Below are 17,145 nucleotides of genomic sequence, written 5' to 3'. Positions count from 1 at the left end.
ACGTCGGCCGCCAACTCCACGCCCGCCTCGTCCTCCACTCAATCATCCCCTCCAATTTCCTCGCCTCCAAACTCCTCTCCCTGTACTCTCGCTGCGGCCATCTCACAGTCGCCCGCAAACTGTTCGATGAAATTCCCCAGAAAAATCTTTTCTCTTATAATGCAATGCTCATCGCCTACTCTCTCCACTCACATGACCCTTATCATTGTCATCAACTATTTGCTTCCATGCCATGGTCTCTCAAGCCCGATGCCTTCACTCTATCTTCTCTCCTGAAGTCAGTCTCTTGCATCTCGACTCATAAGGAGATTCATGGGTTTTCTGTCCGTAATGGTATCCTTGATTCTGACTTGTTTGTTGCAAATGGGTTGATTGCAGGGTATGCAAAGATGGGGCACTCTCGTTATGCGAGATTAGTGTTTGATTTGATGCCTGAGAGAGACATCGTCTCATGGAATTCGATAATATCGGGTTACTCTCAAGCAGGAAATTATGATGAGTGTTTGGGATTGTTTTTTGAGATGGTGAAGGGATTGGACGGCGTGATGCCAAATGGGGTGACTGTTGCCAGCATGCTGCACGCTTGTTCACAGATGAAGGATTTGGTCATGGGAACGAGAGCGCATCAGTTTGCAGTAAAGAGTGAGATTGAGATGGATGCAATGCTTTGGAATTCAGTTATTGGGTTTTATGCAAAATGTGCAAGGTTGGAATATGCAAGGTCTTTGTTTGATGAAATGCAATATAAAGATGCTGTGAGTTATAATGTGATGATTACAGGGTACATGGCCCATGGATTTGTGGACAAGGCAATGAATCTCTTTAATCGAATGGCGAATTCAACAATTAGCTCTTGGAATGCAGTTATCGCGGGTCTTGTGCAAAATAATCAACATTCTGATGCATTGAGTCAAGTCCTAGTGATGCAAGATTTAGGTTTTCGACCCAATTCCATAACTTTATCAAGCATTCTCCCTGCTATTTCATTCTTTTCGAATCTCTTAGCTGGGAAACAAGTGCATGGTTATGCTATTAGAAGCGACTTTGATCAAAACATTTACGTGACGAGTGCGCTGATCGACATTTATGCTAAATCCGGGTTTCTTGCAGGGGCTCGTTGTGTATTTGAGAGAACGAAAGGAAGGAGCCTCATTGTTTGGACTGCTATTATATCGGCTTATGCATCTCATGGTGATGCTGATAATGCAATTATCATGTTTAATAGAATGCTTGATAATGGGATCGAGCCTGATCCTGTGACATTCACTACTGTTCTTTCTGCTTGTGCTCATGCTGGAGCAGTAAATGAAGCCCGAAAAATTTATAAAATGATGGCCAGTTATGAAATTTTACCAGCTATGGAGCAATATGCTTGCATGGTTGGAGTATTTAGCCGCCAAGGAATGCTTGAGGAAGCAATGGAGTTCATTAGCAAAATGCCCGGTGAGCCAAATGCAAAGATTTGGGGTTCATTGCTTAACGGGGCTGCAAGCATTGGAGATGTTGAATTCGGAAAATTTGTTTATGAAAAGTTGGTGCAAATTGAACCAGAGAACACAGGGAACTATATTGTGATGGCTAATTTGTATTCACGAGTTGGCAGATGGGAGGAGGCGAAGATTGTGAGAGAAAAATTGAAGGGCATTGGGCTGTCGAAGATTCCAGGTTGTAGTTGGATTGGAATGAGTTATGGTTTACAAGTGTTTGTCGCAAAAGATGCATCAAATGAACGTTCTGACGAGATTTACATGGTGTTGGATAGACTGATTGGATTAATGCGTGAAGAGGGGTATGTGTCTGAAGCGGAGATCGACGAGGAGAGTTGTTTCTGAAAACATGTTAATTACTGTGATAAGTAAGATCTCTTCATCTGGAAGATTCATAATGTGGAGTTCAATGTATTTGGTTTGTTAATCCATAGTGTAAATCATTGAGATTCATTACAGATGTCATATCCCATAACAATTTTCACTTCCAATCTCGTAATGCCATAGTCATATTAGTGAAGAAATGGCGAGAGAGTACAGGAAAACAGCAGAAGAATCAACCAGGCAGACTGGCGGTCGACCATCGCGGTCAACCGCGAACGTGCACAAAGGCCACTAGGACTCAGAGCTGAAGGCGGTCGACCACGAGGACCCTGTAGGTGTTTTTGGTCTCGGGATGAGATTCGGTCGACCGTCGCGGTCGACCGCGCCATGACTGTAATCGATTCTGCTCTCGGGTTTTTGGTTCGGTCGACCGCCGCGGTCGCCCGCGAGACCTGCGCGGTCGACCGCAGACTGATTTTGGGCTGGGCCTTGGTTTTTGACCCGATTCGTTTCTGAGTTGATATATAACCCTAAACCTGATTAATTAGGGTTAAGCAAGGACGATTTTGAGTAGTCTTTGAGAGAGGATTGTTGCATCCAATTGTGGGAGATTTGTTAGGATTTGATCGGTGAGATTTGTAACTCTATTTGTATTCTCTTGATTTCTAATAGTAAGAACTCCTCCCTCCTTGCCCCGTGGACGTAGGCAACTTGCCGAACCACGTAAATCGTTTGTTCTTGCTGTGGTTGTGATTTGCTTATTAGTTGTGATTTATCTTGAGTTATTATTCGTGTCGCTCCAAAAAGCTACCGTCGCGCACAACAATTGATATCAGAGCTTCAGGCTCGTTCGAAGGATTCGGTGAAGATTCCTATCTGAAGAGTTAGATCGATAACATGGGAGATGCAAGCACATCAGGTTCGTCTCTTACGAAGGCGATACAGAGTCTGAGTATCAATAACACGAAGATTGATGTTCCGAAGTTCTACCGAAGTTCGACGACAAGATCAATTTCGGATTATGGAGGTGTCAGGTGATGGACGCCTTGGATGCACAGAATTTGGAGGAGACTCTTGAGTTAAAAGAGAAACTCGCTGATATGAAGGATAAGGTTTGGAGAAAGATGAACAGTAGAGCTTGTGGTGTTATTAGGTCATGCTTGACGCCGGATTTTATTTATGATGTTATGAACGAGACGTCGGCGAAGAAGATGTGGGAAACACTCAATGAGAAGTATCTTACGAAGAGCATTGAGAATCGGCTTCACTTGAAGAAGAGGTTTTACCAATTCAAGATGAAGAGGGGAGTTTCCATCAGGGAGCATGTCAACAATTTCACTAAGTTACTTTCAGATATGGCCAATGTGGACATCATAGTTGAGAATGAAGACAATGCGATGTTACTTCTATGTTCGTTGCCTGAGGATGATTATGGTACGTTCGTTCTCACTATGATCAATGGAAGAACTACAGTTAGCTATAAGGAGGTGACCTCTGCTTTGGTGAATTATGAGTTGAGGAAGAGTGATTGTGAACCCTTCGAGAAAGCATCGGGAGATGCATTAGCAGTTCGACGTCGAGATCCAAACCTTCGCCAGTTCAACCGCTCAAAGTCAAAGAATAGGAGTGCCTATAAGAGTGTTGGTAGAAATCAATATCGGTATTGTAAAGAAGAAGGACATTGGAAAATTGACTGCCCAAAGTGAAAAGAAAAAACTGGGAAGAATAAGGGAAAAGCTGCACAAGCTTCAGAAGTAAATGTTGCAAAAGCTATTGGTGAGTATTCAGATTCAGATTCTTCAGGCTATTCATGCCCTGCATTACCGTCGGTTTGTTATGCGGATTCCACGGAGTGGATGATGGATTCGGGAGCTACATATCACTTCTGCCCTAAGAGGGAGTGATTCTCTAACTTTGAGGAGCTGGAAAGAGGGGATGTCGTGCTTATGGGTAATGATCACGTATGCCCTATTGGTGTATTGGTTCAGTCCGGATTAGGATGCCTGACGGTGTAGTGAGGGAGTTGAAGGAAGTGAGGTTCGTGTCGCAGTTGACGAAGAACATCATTTCTCTTGGGACTTTGGAGGCAGCAGGATATCGAGTGATCTTAGATGATGCTACAGTGAAGATCACGAAGGGCTCTATGGTGGTGATGCGAGGTGTCAGGGAAAACAATCTATACTATTTGAAGGACAAGACAGTTACAGGGGGTCTGGCAGCTTCTATCACTACAGAGGAGGACACTACCATTTTATGACACATGAGACTTGGACACACAGGTGATAAGTCTCTACAGTCATTGGCAAAACATGAGCTATTAAAAGGTGCTAAGACCTGTAAGATGGAGCTGTGTGAGCATTGTGTACTTGGAAAGAAGACTAGAGTAAAGTTTGGCACCGCTGTTCACAACACCCGAGGTATATTGAATTACATTCACACAGATGTTTGGGGCCCTTTTAAGAACACATCTCTTGGTGGGGCTAACTATTTTGTCACTTTCATTGATGACTATTCCAGGAGGAATTGATTATACCCTATGAAGCATAAACATCAGGTCCTAGATATTTTTATGGAATGGAAGAAGAAAGTGGAGCTACAGATAGGTAGAAAGGTAAAGACTCTACGTTCAGATAACGATTAAGAGCACAAGAGTGATCCGTTTCTGTAGTTTTACCGGGATCACGGAAGACACTTCACAGTTCGAGAGACACCACAACAGAACGGGGTGGCTGAGAGATTGAACCGTACCTTGCTGGAGAAGGTGTGATGTATGATGACACAGAGTGGATTGCCTAGATTTTTTTGGGCCTAGGCGTTGGTTTATGCGAGCCATCTCGTGAATAGGTTGTCGTGCACTGCGTTAGATGAGAAGACTCCTTTGGAGCGTTGGTTTGGTTCGGTGGCTAGTGACTATGAGTCGCTTCGGATATTTAGGTGTCCAGCTTATTACCATGTCAGTGATGGTAAATTAAATCCGAGGACGAGGAAAGCAGTCTTTGTGGGATTTAGAGATGGAGTTAAAGGCTTCAAGTTATGGGATCCACAGGATAAGAAGATAGTTATTAACAGATATGTCACATTCGATAAGGCGTACATGATGAGGCCTCGAGTCCCTCAGCAGGTGGAGGGAGACCAGACATGAAAGATATCGTAGCAGGTGGAGGATGATGTGACTCCACCCACTCCAGAGAGAATTGTATCCATCGAGGCTCCTACATAGGTGACACTGAGAGGAGATGAGATGACAGCCAGGCAGATAGAGGATACAGTGGATTATGAGACTCAGGAACATGGTCATGTTCAGGGGTCCATTGTAGCAGATAGACCGAGGAGAGTAATTCGTCGGCAAGCTAGGTATAATGATGTCATGGTCGCATATGCATTATCAATGGAGGTCATTGATGATATGGTTCCATCCACATTCGGGGAGGCAGAGTCTAGCCTCGATTCGATCAGGTGGAGGGAAGCTATGGAGGAGGAGATGCAGTCTCTTCAGAAGAACGGCACTTGGACACTTGCACATCTACCTAAGGGTAAGAGAGCTATAAGTTGCAAGTGGGTATATACGAAGAAGGAGGGATCTTCTATTGGGGACATTCGATTCAAAGCCAGATTGGTTGCCAAGGGATATGCACAGCTTGAGGGTATTGATTACAACGAGGTATTTTTACCCGTTGTGAAGCATTCGTCGTTACGGATTTTATTGGCGTTGGTGGCACAGTTGGATTTGGATTTGGCCCAAATGGATGTAAATATAGCCTTTTTACACGGTGATTTAGATGGGGAGATCTACATGACACAATCATTGAGATTCAAAGCTACAGGAAAGGAAGATTTGGTTTGCAAGCTGAAAAAGTATCTTTATGGTTTGAAGCAGTCACCAAGACAGTGGTATAAGAGATTTGATGGCTTTATGATTGGCAGAGGGTACACAAGGAGTCCATATGACCCATGTGTTTATATGCACAAGCTACAGAATGGTGAGCACATATATTTGCTTTTATATGTTGACGATATGCTTATTGCTTCCAGGAATTCTTCGGCTATTCGAAAGTTGAAAGAGGAGCTGTCATCCAAGTTCGAGATGAAGAATCTTGGAGAGGTAAAGAAGATATTGGGTATGGAGATCGAGAGAGACAGGGTGAAAGGGAGTTTGAAACTTACACAGAAAAGCTACTTGCAGAAGATGTTGAAGAAATTTAGCTTTGATGGCAATGCAAAAGCAGTTAACACACCATTGGCTCCCCACTTCAAGCTTTCAACGTTGATGTCACCTGTTTCAGTTGAGGACAGAGATTATATGTCAAAGGTCTCATATGCCAGTGCAGTAGGTAGCTTGTTGTATGCGATGGTGTGTACGAGGCCAGATTTGTCATAGGCCGTGAGCATGGTATCTAGATACATGCACGACCTCGGGAAGGGTCATTGGGAGGCCGTGAAGTGGATTCTACGGTATGTTCGGGGCGCCGTGGATGTTGGTTTGGTATTCCAGAAGGATGAGAAGAATGGGCAGGATTGTATTGGATATGTGGATTTAGATTATGCTGGAGATCTTGACAAGCACCGGTCCACTTCAGGTTATACTTTTACATTGGCAGGTGCACCTGTATGTTGGAGATGCACGCTTCAGTCCATAGTGGCTCTCTCTACTACGAAGGCATAGTATATGGTAGTAACTGAAGCTGTGAAGGAGGCTTTGTGGTTGTGTGGATTATTAGAGGACTTGGGAATCGCACAGGAGACCATTCAGGTATATTGTGATAGCATGTCAGCTATCTATTTGGCGAAGAACAAGGTTTATCATGCGCGCACGAAGCACATCGATGTCAGATTCCACTTTGTTCATGACGTTTTGGATGATGGAGACGTCATATTGGAGAAGGTTCACACGAACGACAACCCTGCAGATATGTTGACCAAAGTTATTTCAGGAGTAAAATTTGGTCATTGTTTGAAGCTTTTGAACATTCTTCAGTGTTGAGACCTTTGGAGGTCATTTGGGTGAACTACGTTCGGCTTGATTCCTTGGGCAAGAGGATACGTAGATAGTCTTTCAGATACAGCAGGTTTTGTTGATTCAGATTAGGGGGAGATCGCGTTTCAGCTCTAGTCTTGGTTCCCGAACTTGTTGCAGAACTATTGAATGATTTGGTGTCGGCTCAGTTTTGGTAGAAACATTCGCCGAGGTGGAGAATTGAAGAAATGGCAAGAGAGTACAGGAAAACAGCAGAAGAATCAGCCAGGTAGACTGACGGTCAACCGCCGTGGTCGACCGCGAACGTGCACAAAGGCCACTAGGACTCAGAGCTGAAGGCGGTCGACCGTGGCGGTCGACCGCGAGGACCCTGTAGGTGTTTTTGGTCTCGGGATGAGATTCGGTCGACCGTCGCGGTCGACCGCGCCATGACTGTAATCGATTCTGCTCTCGGGTTTTTGGTTCGGTCAATCGTCGCGGTCGACCGCGAGACCTGCGTGGTCGACCGTCGCGGTCGACCGCAGACTGATTTTGTGTTGGGCCTTGGTTTTTGATCCGGTTTATTTCTGAGTTGATATATAACCCTAAACCTGATTAATTAGGGTTAAGCAAGGACGGTTTTGAGCAGTCTTTAAGATAGGATTGTTACATCCAATTGTGGGAGATTTGTGAGAGACCTAGAGCTTCGTTTTAGGGTTTGATCGGTGAGATTTGTAACTCTATTTGTATTCTCTTGATTTCTAATAGTAAGAACCCCCCCGGCCCCGTGGACGTAGGCAACTTGTCGAACCACGTAAATTGTTTGTTCTTGCTGTGGTTGTGATTTGCTTATTAGTTGTGATTTATCTTGAGTTATTGTTCGTGTCGCTCCAAAAAGTTACATCCGCGCACAATAATTAGAGATCTCTTCATCTGGAATAAATTGTGTATCATAATGTCATAGTCATATTACAAATATTCCCCTTCAATCACATAGATATTGAACTCTCACAACAATCAAATAGAATTTCTTTTTCATAGAATTCTACTCTCGTTCTGATAACTACACCTTCCTCAGTCTTATCATCATAAAGAAGAATATGTTCTAACCAATAATTGCTAATCAAGATGAACCAAATGAGTTTACAAGTGACCTTCAACTTTAGTTAAAAAAACACACCATCAATCAAAATCTACAAACTTGCAACTCAATCTTCTAAGTTAGTGTTCCTCAAAACTTCAGCAGCAGCTTCTTCCTCCTCATCAACAATGTACACATATAGATTCTTCTCCACAGGCCTAAAACTATAGAACATAAACATATAAAACAATATAGCTCCACTCTCCTCTACTGCATGTGTTGTCCAAAAATACTTTCTTTGATGCCTTAGTAAGTTTGCGTATCGACCAAAGTACCAGAACAAAGACAGAGGCGAAGCACACAACATCAACACAATCAAGGACGAGCTCTATCCATTGTGTCCACGTTAACCAATCATCCATCACAAATCCTGCTTCATTGATAATGAGTCTTGTAATGTTCCCAATCACCTGTAACGGGATTATCGTCATGAGAATCCTCTTCTCTCTCTCTCTCTCCTGCAAAATTATTTCACATTTTTTCAGTTCATAGTAAACCTTTAGGGGTTCAGTTTAGCACAAAAAAAGGGCGAAGATAAACTAATTTATTTCTAAACTGGTTTTAGTATGGGACTCGGTGAGCAGTGGACCAATTCTGAACTGGTTTAAGGCTAAAATTTGACCGAGCAAAATTCACTTAAGTCTTGGTTAAGTTGTTTGGGAAACGCGCCCTTACTATCGACAGAATGGTACATAAAAGAGGATTAAATCTAGGTACCCGAAGGAACGGTTTCAAGAAGGACCATCCTGTTCTAATAAGCACAATGACAGTAAAAAAAAACAACACAGCTTTGAACAATCCAAACAGATAGAATGCGACATCCCAGCCATGAGGCATCCCCGTCTTCTGCACGCGCCACTGATCCTCGGCGGCACATGCAGCCTTTATTGCCTTGAACAAGAGCAATGCAGCCATCACCATATGGATTTTTTTTGCTATCGTCCTCTCCTTGTAGCAGACGAACACCACACATGACCCCTAAGAACTAAGAATACACAGTAGATTGTAAAGAAGTTTAAAAGGAGATTACGATGTTTTGTGCTCTTTTTCTATCCAAAACTTACCAAATATAGATGCAGACAACATTTGTGTGGACCAGAGAGAAAATGGTTGAATTTATGATTTTAGGCACATGACTATATATGGAAATACTAATCTTTGCATAATCGTACTTGTTGGGCGTAGAGTCACGCCCTCACGCCGCGGAAGTTATATAACCTGAGAGAAAGTCATGGCTTTTGTTTTCACAAAAGCTCAAGTCAACCTCTATATTCTCGTTTCACAAAGGAAACAAGAACAGAAGTGAAATATCTCAACAAAGTGAGATATACACTCTTCCTCTCAGCAGTTCTAGGACTGAATGTTGAGGGAACCTACAAGCAATAGCCAACTCTTGTTCCAGCTCAACCTCTCATCAGTTCTAGGACTGACTTGTCGAGGGAACCTACAAGCAAAACTAACTCACGGTTAAGACACAAGATTTACGTGGTTCGGCAAACTTGCCTACGTCCACGGGAGGGGGTTTTCACTATGAGGAGAATACCAAACTTATATAACTTACAAGTTCTCTCTTTTCTTTTACTTCTCACTCACTCTCTTTTCCTCCACACTAAAAATCTCTCTTCATCCACTCTATTTATAGGGAGAAAGGAGAGACAACATCCTCCGAAATGTGCTCCATGTTTTGGGGAATGCCCCCCTTGAAACATGAAGACATGCTCCATGTTTTAGGGAATGTCCCCCTTGAAACATGGAGACATGCTCTATGTTTTAGGGAGGGAGTTCATAATTTTTCACCTCATACATCATTTGATAAATCTTAAATTTTGGACGAACACTAAAAGAACACCACGAACATCACCAGAAAGATCTGAAACACCAAACCAGGCCAAACCAACTGTGCCACTATACCGTGGCTACCTACGTACCCTCCACCGGGATTAAGTTAATCGTAGTTCTGTAACTATTCTCCAACATAGTCTCCACCTCACCCCCATCACCGTCCCGAAGGGCCATGCCCTCTTGGGCAGATCAACACGGGCTGATATTAAGCAAGTCCAAGTAATGCTAAAACTTGCTACCTATCATCATCTTGGTCAACATGTCAGTTGGGTTCTCATTTGTGTGCACTTTCATGAGAGAAATATCGCCTTTCTCTACGACATCCCGCACAAAAATGGTACCTGACATCGATATGCTTGGTACGAGTATGATGAACTTGATTCTTCGTCAAGTGAATCGCACTCTGACTGTCACACCATAAGTTCACGCTCTTCTGCTCAATCCCCAAATCATCTAGAAGACCCCACAACCACAATACTTCCTTCACTCCCTCCGTCATGGCCATGTACTCGGCCTCTGTAGTAGAAAGTGTCATTATAGCTTGTAACATAGATCGCTAACTAACTGGAGCCCAATGTATCCTGAATACATAATCAGTAGTAGATCGTCGTCTATCTAGATCGTTCGCATAATCAGAGTCCACAAACCTATCAATCTGACATGTATCTCCACCAAAACACAGACCCGTATCCACTGTACCCTTTAAGTACCTCAGGACCCACTTCACTGCTTCACAATATATATTTCCCGGATTCGCCATGAATCTACTAACCACACTAACCGCCTATAAAATATCTGGGCGTGTACACACCATTTCATACATCAAACTGCCAACTGTACTAGTATAAGGTACACGCTCCATGTGTGTCTTCTCTTCCGCTGTAGTGGGAGATTATTTGCCTGAAAGCCTGAAGTGTAGAGCTAATGGAATCACCACTGACTTAGCACTTTACATCCCGAACCTCGTGATCACCCGCTTTATATAGCCCTTCTGACTCAAGAACAATCACCAATTCGCCCACTCTCTTCTAATCTCCATGCCCAGTATTTTCCTTACAGCGCCTATGCCCTTCATCTCGAACTCTTTACCAAGTTGAGATTTTAGCCTATCTATCTCCACATTGCTCCTCGAAGCAATAAGCATGTCATCCACATACAAAAGAAGATATATATAATCACCTCCACGAAGCTTCCGAATATAGACACAACAATCATAGTCGTTTCTGGAAAACTCATGCTTCAGCATGAAAGAGTCAAATCGCTTGTACCACTACCGAGGAGATTGATTCAATCCATATAGTGATTTTCTCAAGCGACATACATGATGCTCATTATCCTTAACCTTATAGCCCTCAGGTTGATGCATATAGATCTCTTCACCCAAGTCTCCGTGCAAGAAGACCATCTTTACATCGAGTTGTTCCAGCTCAAGATTACCATGAGCGACAATACTCAATAGCACCCGAATAGAAGTGTGTTTCACCATCGGAGAAAATATCTCATTGTAATCCACACCCTCTCTTTGTGCAAACCCTTTAGCCACTAGCCTCGCCTTGTACCTTGTACTACCGAGCTTTGAAGGATCTTCCTTTCTCTTATACACTCACTTACAACCAATAGCTTTTCTTCATACGGACAATGGGACCACCTTCTATGTTTGGTTTTCCCGAAGAGATTCCATCTCCTCTTCCATCGCAGCTAACCAACTCTCACTATCATTGTCCTGAATAGCTTCTTTGAAGGTGACCGGTTCATCATCCTCCACCGAGAGTGCGTATTCTACTAAATTAACCCGCTCATATGCTTCAGGGGTTTATCAGACCCCAGCTTCAGTATCTGCTTGTATGCTCGTCTTGTCCTAGTGGAAGCCAAACTATCCTTGAGCTGTTGTTGTTGTAGTGCATGTGTATTTTCTTTCTGAACCTCCTCCTATTCAAGCTCATCATCTTCATGATCCTCCTCTTGAACGCGACTAGAACCTAGTTGGTCTTTAGGTTCTATCTCAATAATCTGGGACTTAGAATTCCCAACAGTCTCAACACCATCAACCTTGGACACCCTAGCAATCATGGATTTCTCATCAAAGGTAACATCTCTGCTGATCATGAACTTTGAATCTTCTGTACACCAAAGATGATAGCCTTTTACACCATTTGCATACCCCAAGAATATAGTCTTCTTAGCCCTCCGTTAAGCTTTCCGCTCATTTGCATACCCGAAAATCCAGAGCCTCTCATAATCTGCATGCTCCCCTGACCACACCCTAAAGGGTGTATCACCATCCAATGTAGAATGTGGAGACTGATTCACTATGTAGCAAGCTGTAGCAATCGACTCTGGGTTCAGCCTCTCCATGACCCCATTCTGCTGCGGTGTTGATCTGACTGTCCAGTGTCTAGCAGTACCCTCCTGATCACAGAACTCCTTGAATGTACCATTTGTATACTCTGTACCATTGTTAGATCTCAGTGTCTTTAATTTCTTCCCTATCTTGTTCTCAACCATCGCCTTCCACTTCTTGAATGTCTTAAATACATTATTTTTATGCTTCAGAAAATAAATCCAAGCATATCTAGAATGATCGTCTATGAACGTGACAAAATATCTGGAGCCACCCTTGGAAGTTGTCTGAGCCGGACCCCAAACATCCGTGTGCACGTAATCTAGTATCTCTCTGTTCTTGTGATTGTTTCTCAGAAATTGAACTTTGTGCGCCTTTCCATACATACAATCCTCGTAAAAATCCATGCAAGGTTTCTTTAGATTCTTCAGCAAACCCTCTTTATCAAGCAGATTTAAGCCCTTCTCTGACATGTGCCCAAGCCGCCTATGCTATAATCGTGTGTGCTCACATAGGTCTCCACCACTTCCATTAGTTCTAACCACTACATCTCCTATCACTGTTGTACCCGAGAGAGTATATAGATTACTATGACGAATACCCTTCATCACTGCTAAGGAACCCCGAATAACTTTCTTTACTCCATTCTCTGTTACTATTCTGCAACCACCAGAGTCTAAAGCACCAACTGAGATGAGATTCTTTCGCAAGTCAAGAACGTGCCTCACATCCGTCAGGGTTCTGACCACTCCATTATACATCTTGATTTTGATATCGCCAAGTCCCACCGTTTTACAAGCATGGTTATTCTCCATCAATACGATTCCACCATCAATGTTTCTATAGGTAGTAAACCACTTCCTATTTGGGCATATATGGTAAGAGTAACCCGAATCAAGAATCCACTTACCGGAGGTATCTTCGCCACCCATAACAACATAGCATTCTTTATCGTTTCCTTCCTCCGAGACATAACTCACCTCTTCCTTGCCTTCTCTCCTCTCGGTTTTATTGTTGTTCTTTTTCCCACCTACTCTTTTATTAGGACAGTCGACCTTGAAATGCCTAACTTCACCATATTTGAAATACGTCCTTCTCGCAAGAGGTCTCGGTTTCGATCTAGACTTTCCTCCCTTGCATTTTCCTCGCTCATTGCCCCTTCCTCTAGCAAACAATCCCTGTGCTTGTTTTTTGTTACCACCATTAGTCATGTCACTGGTTGCAATCTTCCAAAGATCATCCGCTAGAAGCATCGTTCTAGTCTCATCCATCGTAAAATTATCTCCTACAAGAATCAATGTTTGTACCAGGTTCTCATAAGACTTCGACAGAGATAAAAGTAGTAAAAGTGTCTGATCCTCGTCTTCAACCGTCATGTCTATATCATTTAAGTCTGATATGATCCTATCAAACTTGTTGATGTATTCCCAGATTGATGAGCCCTCCTCCATCTTGCAAGTATACAATTTGGATTTCAAATAGATCTGGTTTGTTAGACTCTTCGTCATGAAGGTGCTTTCTAACTTCGACCACACACCCGTAGTTGTTTCCTCTTCATCTACCAAGAAAACTACATTCCTTTCAAGGCAAAGGATAATTGACGCATGTGCTTCCAGATCTAGCTCCTCCCAATCCTCATCAGATATATCCTTATGCTTCTTCTCTTTTCTAGCCAAAGTCTTGTGTAAGTTTTGCGAAATTAACGAGTTTTTTTATCTGCATTCTCCAATAGGAGAAATCATTCTTCCCATTGAACTTTTCGATCTCGTACTTTCCAACTTTAACTATTTTACTTATTGACGCCATTCTCCGCTTGTATAAATAAATCCTCTTCTCTCATGAATTCTAACAAATACCTTGTGTTCACTACACAATAATCAAGTACCACCTCAGATCAGAAATTTTACCACCTCCAATCTAAATAAAGGGCTCTGATACTAATTATTGGGCACAGAGTCACACTCTCACGCCGCGGAAGCGATATCACCCAAGAGAAAGCCCTGGCTTTTGTTTTCACAAAAGCTCAAGTCAACCTCTATATTCTTGTTACACAAAGGAAACAAGAACAGAAGTAAAATATCTCAACAAAGTGAGATATACACTCTTCCTCTCAGCAGTTCTAGGACTGAATGTTGAGGGAACCTACAAGCAATAGCCAACTCTTGTTCCAGCTCAACCTCTCATCAGTTCTAGGACTGACTTGTCGAGGGAACCTACAAGCAAAACCAACTCACGGTTAAGACACGAGATTTACGTGGTTCGACAAACTTACCTACGTCCACGGGAGGGGGTTTTCACTATGAGGAGAATACCAAACTTGTACAACTTACAAGTTCTCTTTTTCTTTTACTTCTCACTCACTCTCTTTTCCTTCACACCACAAATCTCTCTTCCTTCTCCACTCTATTTATAGGGAGAAAGGAGAGACAACATCCCTCGAAACATCCTCCATGTTTTGGGGAATGTCCCCCTTGAAACATGGAGGCATGCTCTATGTTTTGGGGAGGGGGGTTCACAGTAACCTCATCATACTTTCGTGTGAGCTTAAGAAAAACTTTCTATAAACAAAAATACCCTTGCCACTTTTGAATTATTATTCTATCCTATCCACTTTTGGATTATTATTCTATCCTATCCTAATTAACATTCCAACTTTAACCTAACTAATATGCCTAGTCAAGCCATTCTAATTAATATCGTTAAATATAGTTGTTCTAATTAATATCTTTAAATGTTTAAAAAATTAGTATCTTATCCTAATTGATTGTTCTATCTTTAAATAATTACCTTCTATTATTTGATCCTCACTTTTTTTTTGAAGAGAAAGGATGAAGCTTCACGAAAAAGCTCCAGCCACATCTCTATTCCATTAAGCACATGGGTGTTACAAAATAGCCGTTTACAACCCCAACACTAAAAAGTTATGAACTCTAGGCCGTCAACAAAAGCACAGAGTTACCATGTCCAAAAGATTTCAACCCTGTCCAAATATTTTTACAATAAAAACAAAAAAATAATGCATCCATACAAAATGATTAGATTTCAACTCGAGTCCTCCTGCAGCAATCTCTCTCGTGTTAGAGACCCTAATTTTCTTGAGGACATATTTCCCATCCTTAAACATGCACAGAGCATTCCTTTTAAAATTTCACAAAATCATTAATTTGATGTAAAAGGTCTAAAACATGCATGTCTCTTTTTTTGTTGAAAAATTCTCAAATTTCTCTCATTCCAATTACACCGTAATACACGGCACACAGAGATAGATATCCCATTTCAAGTGATAATCTTTTGTAATATTGGTATTCCTCTAAGATGATAATTCATCAACCTCCTCACAAAGCATATTAGGTACCTGAAATTCGAATAGAATAGAATTCCACACAGACCTTATAAAATTACAAGATAAAAACAAATGGTTATGATCTTCATTTTCTAAACCATACAGAACACACACAGTATTAATCTAGACTCCCCATTTATGTAACCTATCCTTAGTATTCAGCATGTATTTAGTAACCAGTCATACTAGACCTTTAGCCTTTAAAGGAATAGGAATTTTCCATAACTTCTCATGCACATATCTCACCCCTCTATTAATAAGAAAGTAGTAAAATGAATTAATAGAGAAACTACCTTTGCTTTCCCAAATCCATGTTCTCTTATCTCAACTCATTCCAAGTCATTGCGTTAATTTTTTGCAGCAAATCAATATATTGATACACCAATTCTCCCTGAAATTGTCTCTCAAAGGGGTGTCCCAAAGCCAACTATTATCACTTTATTTTCTAATTGAACAAACACTAATATTGGGGTTACTAGCTATAAAAGAAATAACCCATGAAGATTAGAAGCCAAGGTCCCCTCCCTATACAACTTTTTTTTTGTCAATTGTTTGTTGGAAAAATTGTAAAGAAGAGACTAAAGAAAATGTGACTTTGATTCCTTTGATCTCGGTTACAACTTGATTACAAAAGAGAGGAAAACGAATTTGGTTTTCCCCTTTGTTTAAAACTGGGTTCTTCTTGGCAGCGATGGAGTGCTTCCTTCGATTGATTGCGTCGAACTTGCTCTCCGTTGACGATCCGACCGTCTTTATCTCGTGGGAACGATGAACTTTCGTGGAAAGTTTTTATGAATAACTCTGAATGAGTTTAAGAACTCTGAACGAGTTTGAACTCTGTGAATAGAGTTGTTGGAACCGAAAATTCGGTTAATAATCAAGCTGTTTTTCTGTTGTTGAAGGATTCTCTCAGATTTGATTTTCTGAGGTTGGTTCAAAGATCCTATCTCCAAGGATTTCGTTGCTGTTGTTGCCGAATCTCCAAACCTGAGTGGTTTTGATGATGAAGAATCCAACCCTTGATCTGATTATCAAAAAATCCGATCCTTTAACTCTGTCGAGTTTGTTTTAGAACTGAAAATCTCCAACCTGTATGGTTTAGATCTTTTGAATCCAACCTGTATGGTTCAGATGCCAAAAATCCAACCCTTGATCTGATTATCAAAAAATCCGATCCTTTAACTCTGTCGAGTTTGTTTTAGAACTGAAAATCTCCAACCTGTATGGTTTAGATCTTTTGAATCCAACCTGTATGGTTCAGATGCCAAAAATCCAACCTCTTGCTCTGTTGGGTTCGTTGAGCTTTTATAAGGGGATAGGAGATTGTAACTGACTCCTATATCCGCTCCTACGTGGGCGAAAATCCCTCAGAACGTGGGATAAACGGTTTTGGAACCGTTCGACTTATGTTTGAGTGAGTCAAACGCCCAATCTGGCGTTCAGAACCTCAACCTTCGTGTTCTTTTGAATTGAGACGCGAAGTTGGGTGTTAGCTGAACACCATTGAACGCGAGGGTCGCTCACGTTTGGCTTTGTGGCATTGTCGACCGCGAGGGTCGCTGTGGCTTGACGACGCGAGGTGCGCCGTGGCTTGACGCCGCGAGGGTCGCCGTGGCTTGACGAGCGACGAGGATCGCTGTGGTGCTTGACGACGCGAGGGTCGCCGTGGCTTGACGACGCGAGGGTCGCCGTGGCTTTGACGATGGCGAGGGT

At 42.2% G+C, this 17,145-nt stretch overlaps 1 protein-coding gene across 1 annotated transcript; it reads left to right on the top strand.

Annotated features, from left to right (window-relative positions):
• Positions 189 to 2,124, top strand: LOC109850999 (pentatricopeptide repeat-containing protein At2g37310). The gene is made up of 2 exons (XM_020421101.1): positions 189 to 277; positions 379 to 2,124. The coding sequence occupies exon 2, from the start codon at positions 390 to 392 to the stop codon at positions 1,830 to 1,832; it is 1,443 nt and encodes a 480-aa protein (XP_020276690.1). The 5' UTR covers positions 189 to 277; positions 379 to 389; the 3' UTR covers positions 1,833 to 2,124.

This window comes from Asparagus officinalis, chromosome 7 (genome assembly GCF_001876935.1).
Source record: "Asparagus officinalis chromosome 7, Aspof.V1, whole genome shotgun sequence".
NCBI classification, from domain to species: domain Eukaryota; kingdom Viridiplantae; phylum Streptophyta; class Magnoliopsida; order Asparagales; family Asparagaceae; genus Asparagus; species Asparagus officinalis.
Note: the sequence above shows the minus strand (reverse complement) of the source record. Positions and strands in the feature narration are given on the sequence as shown.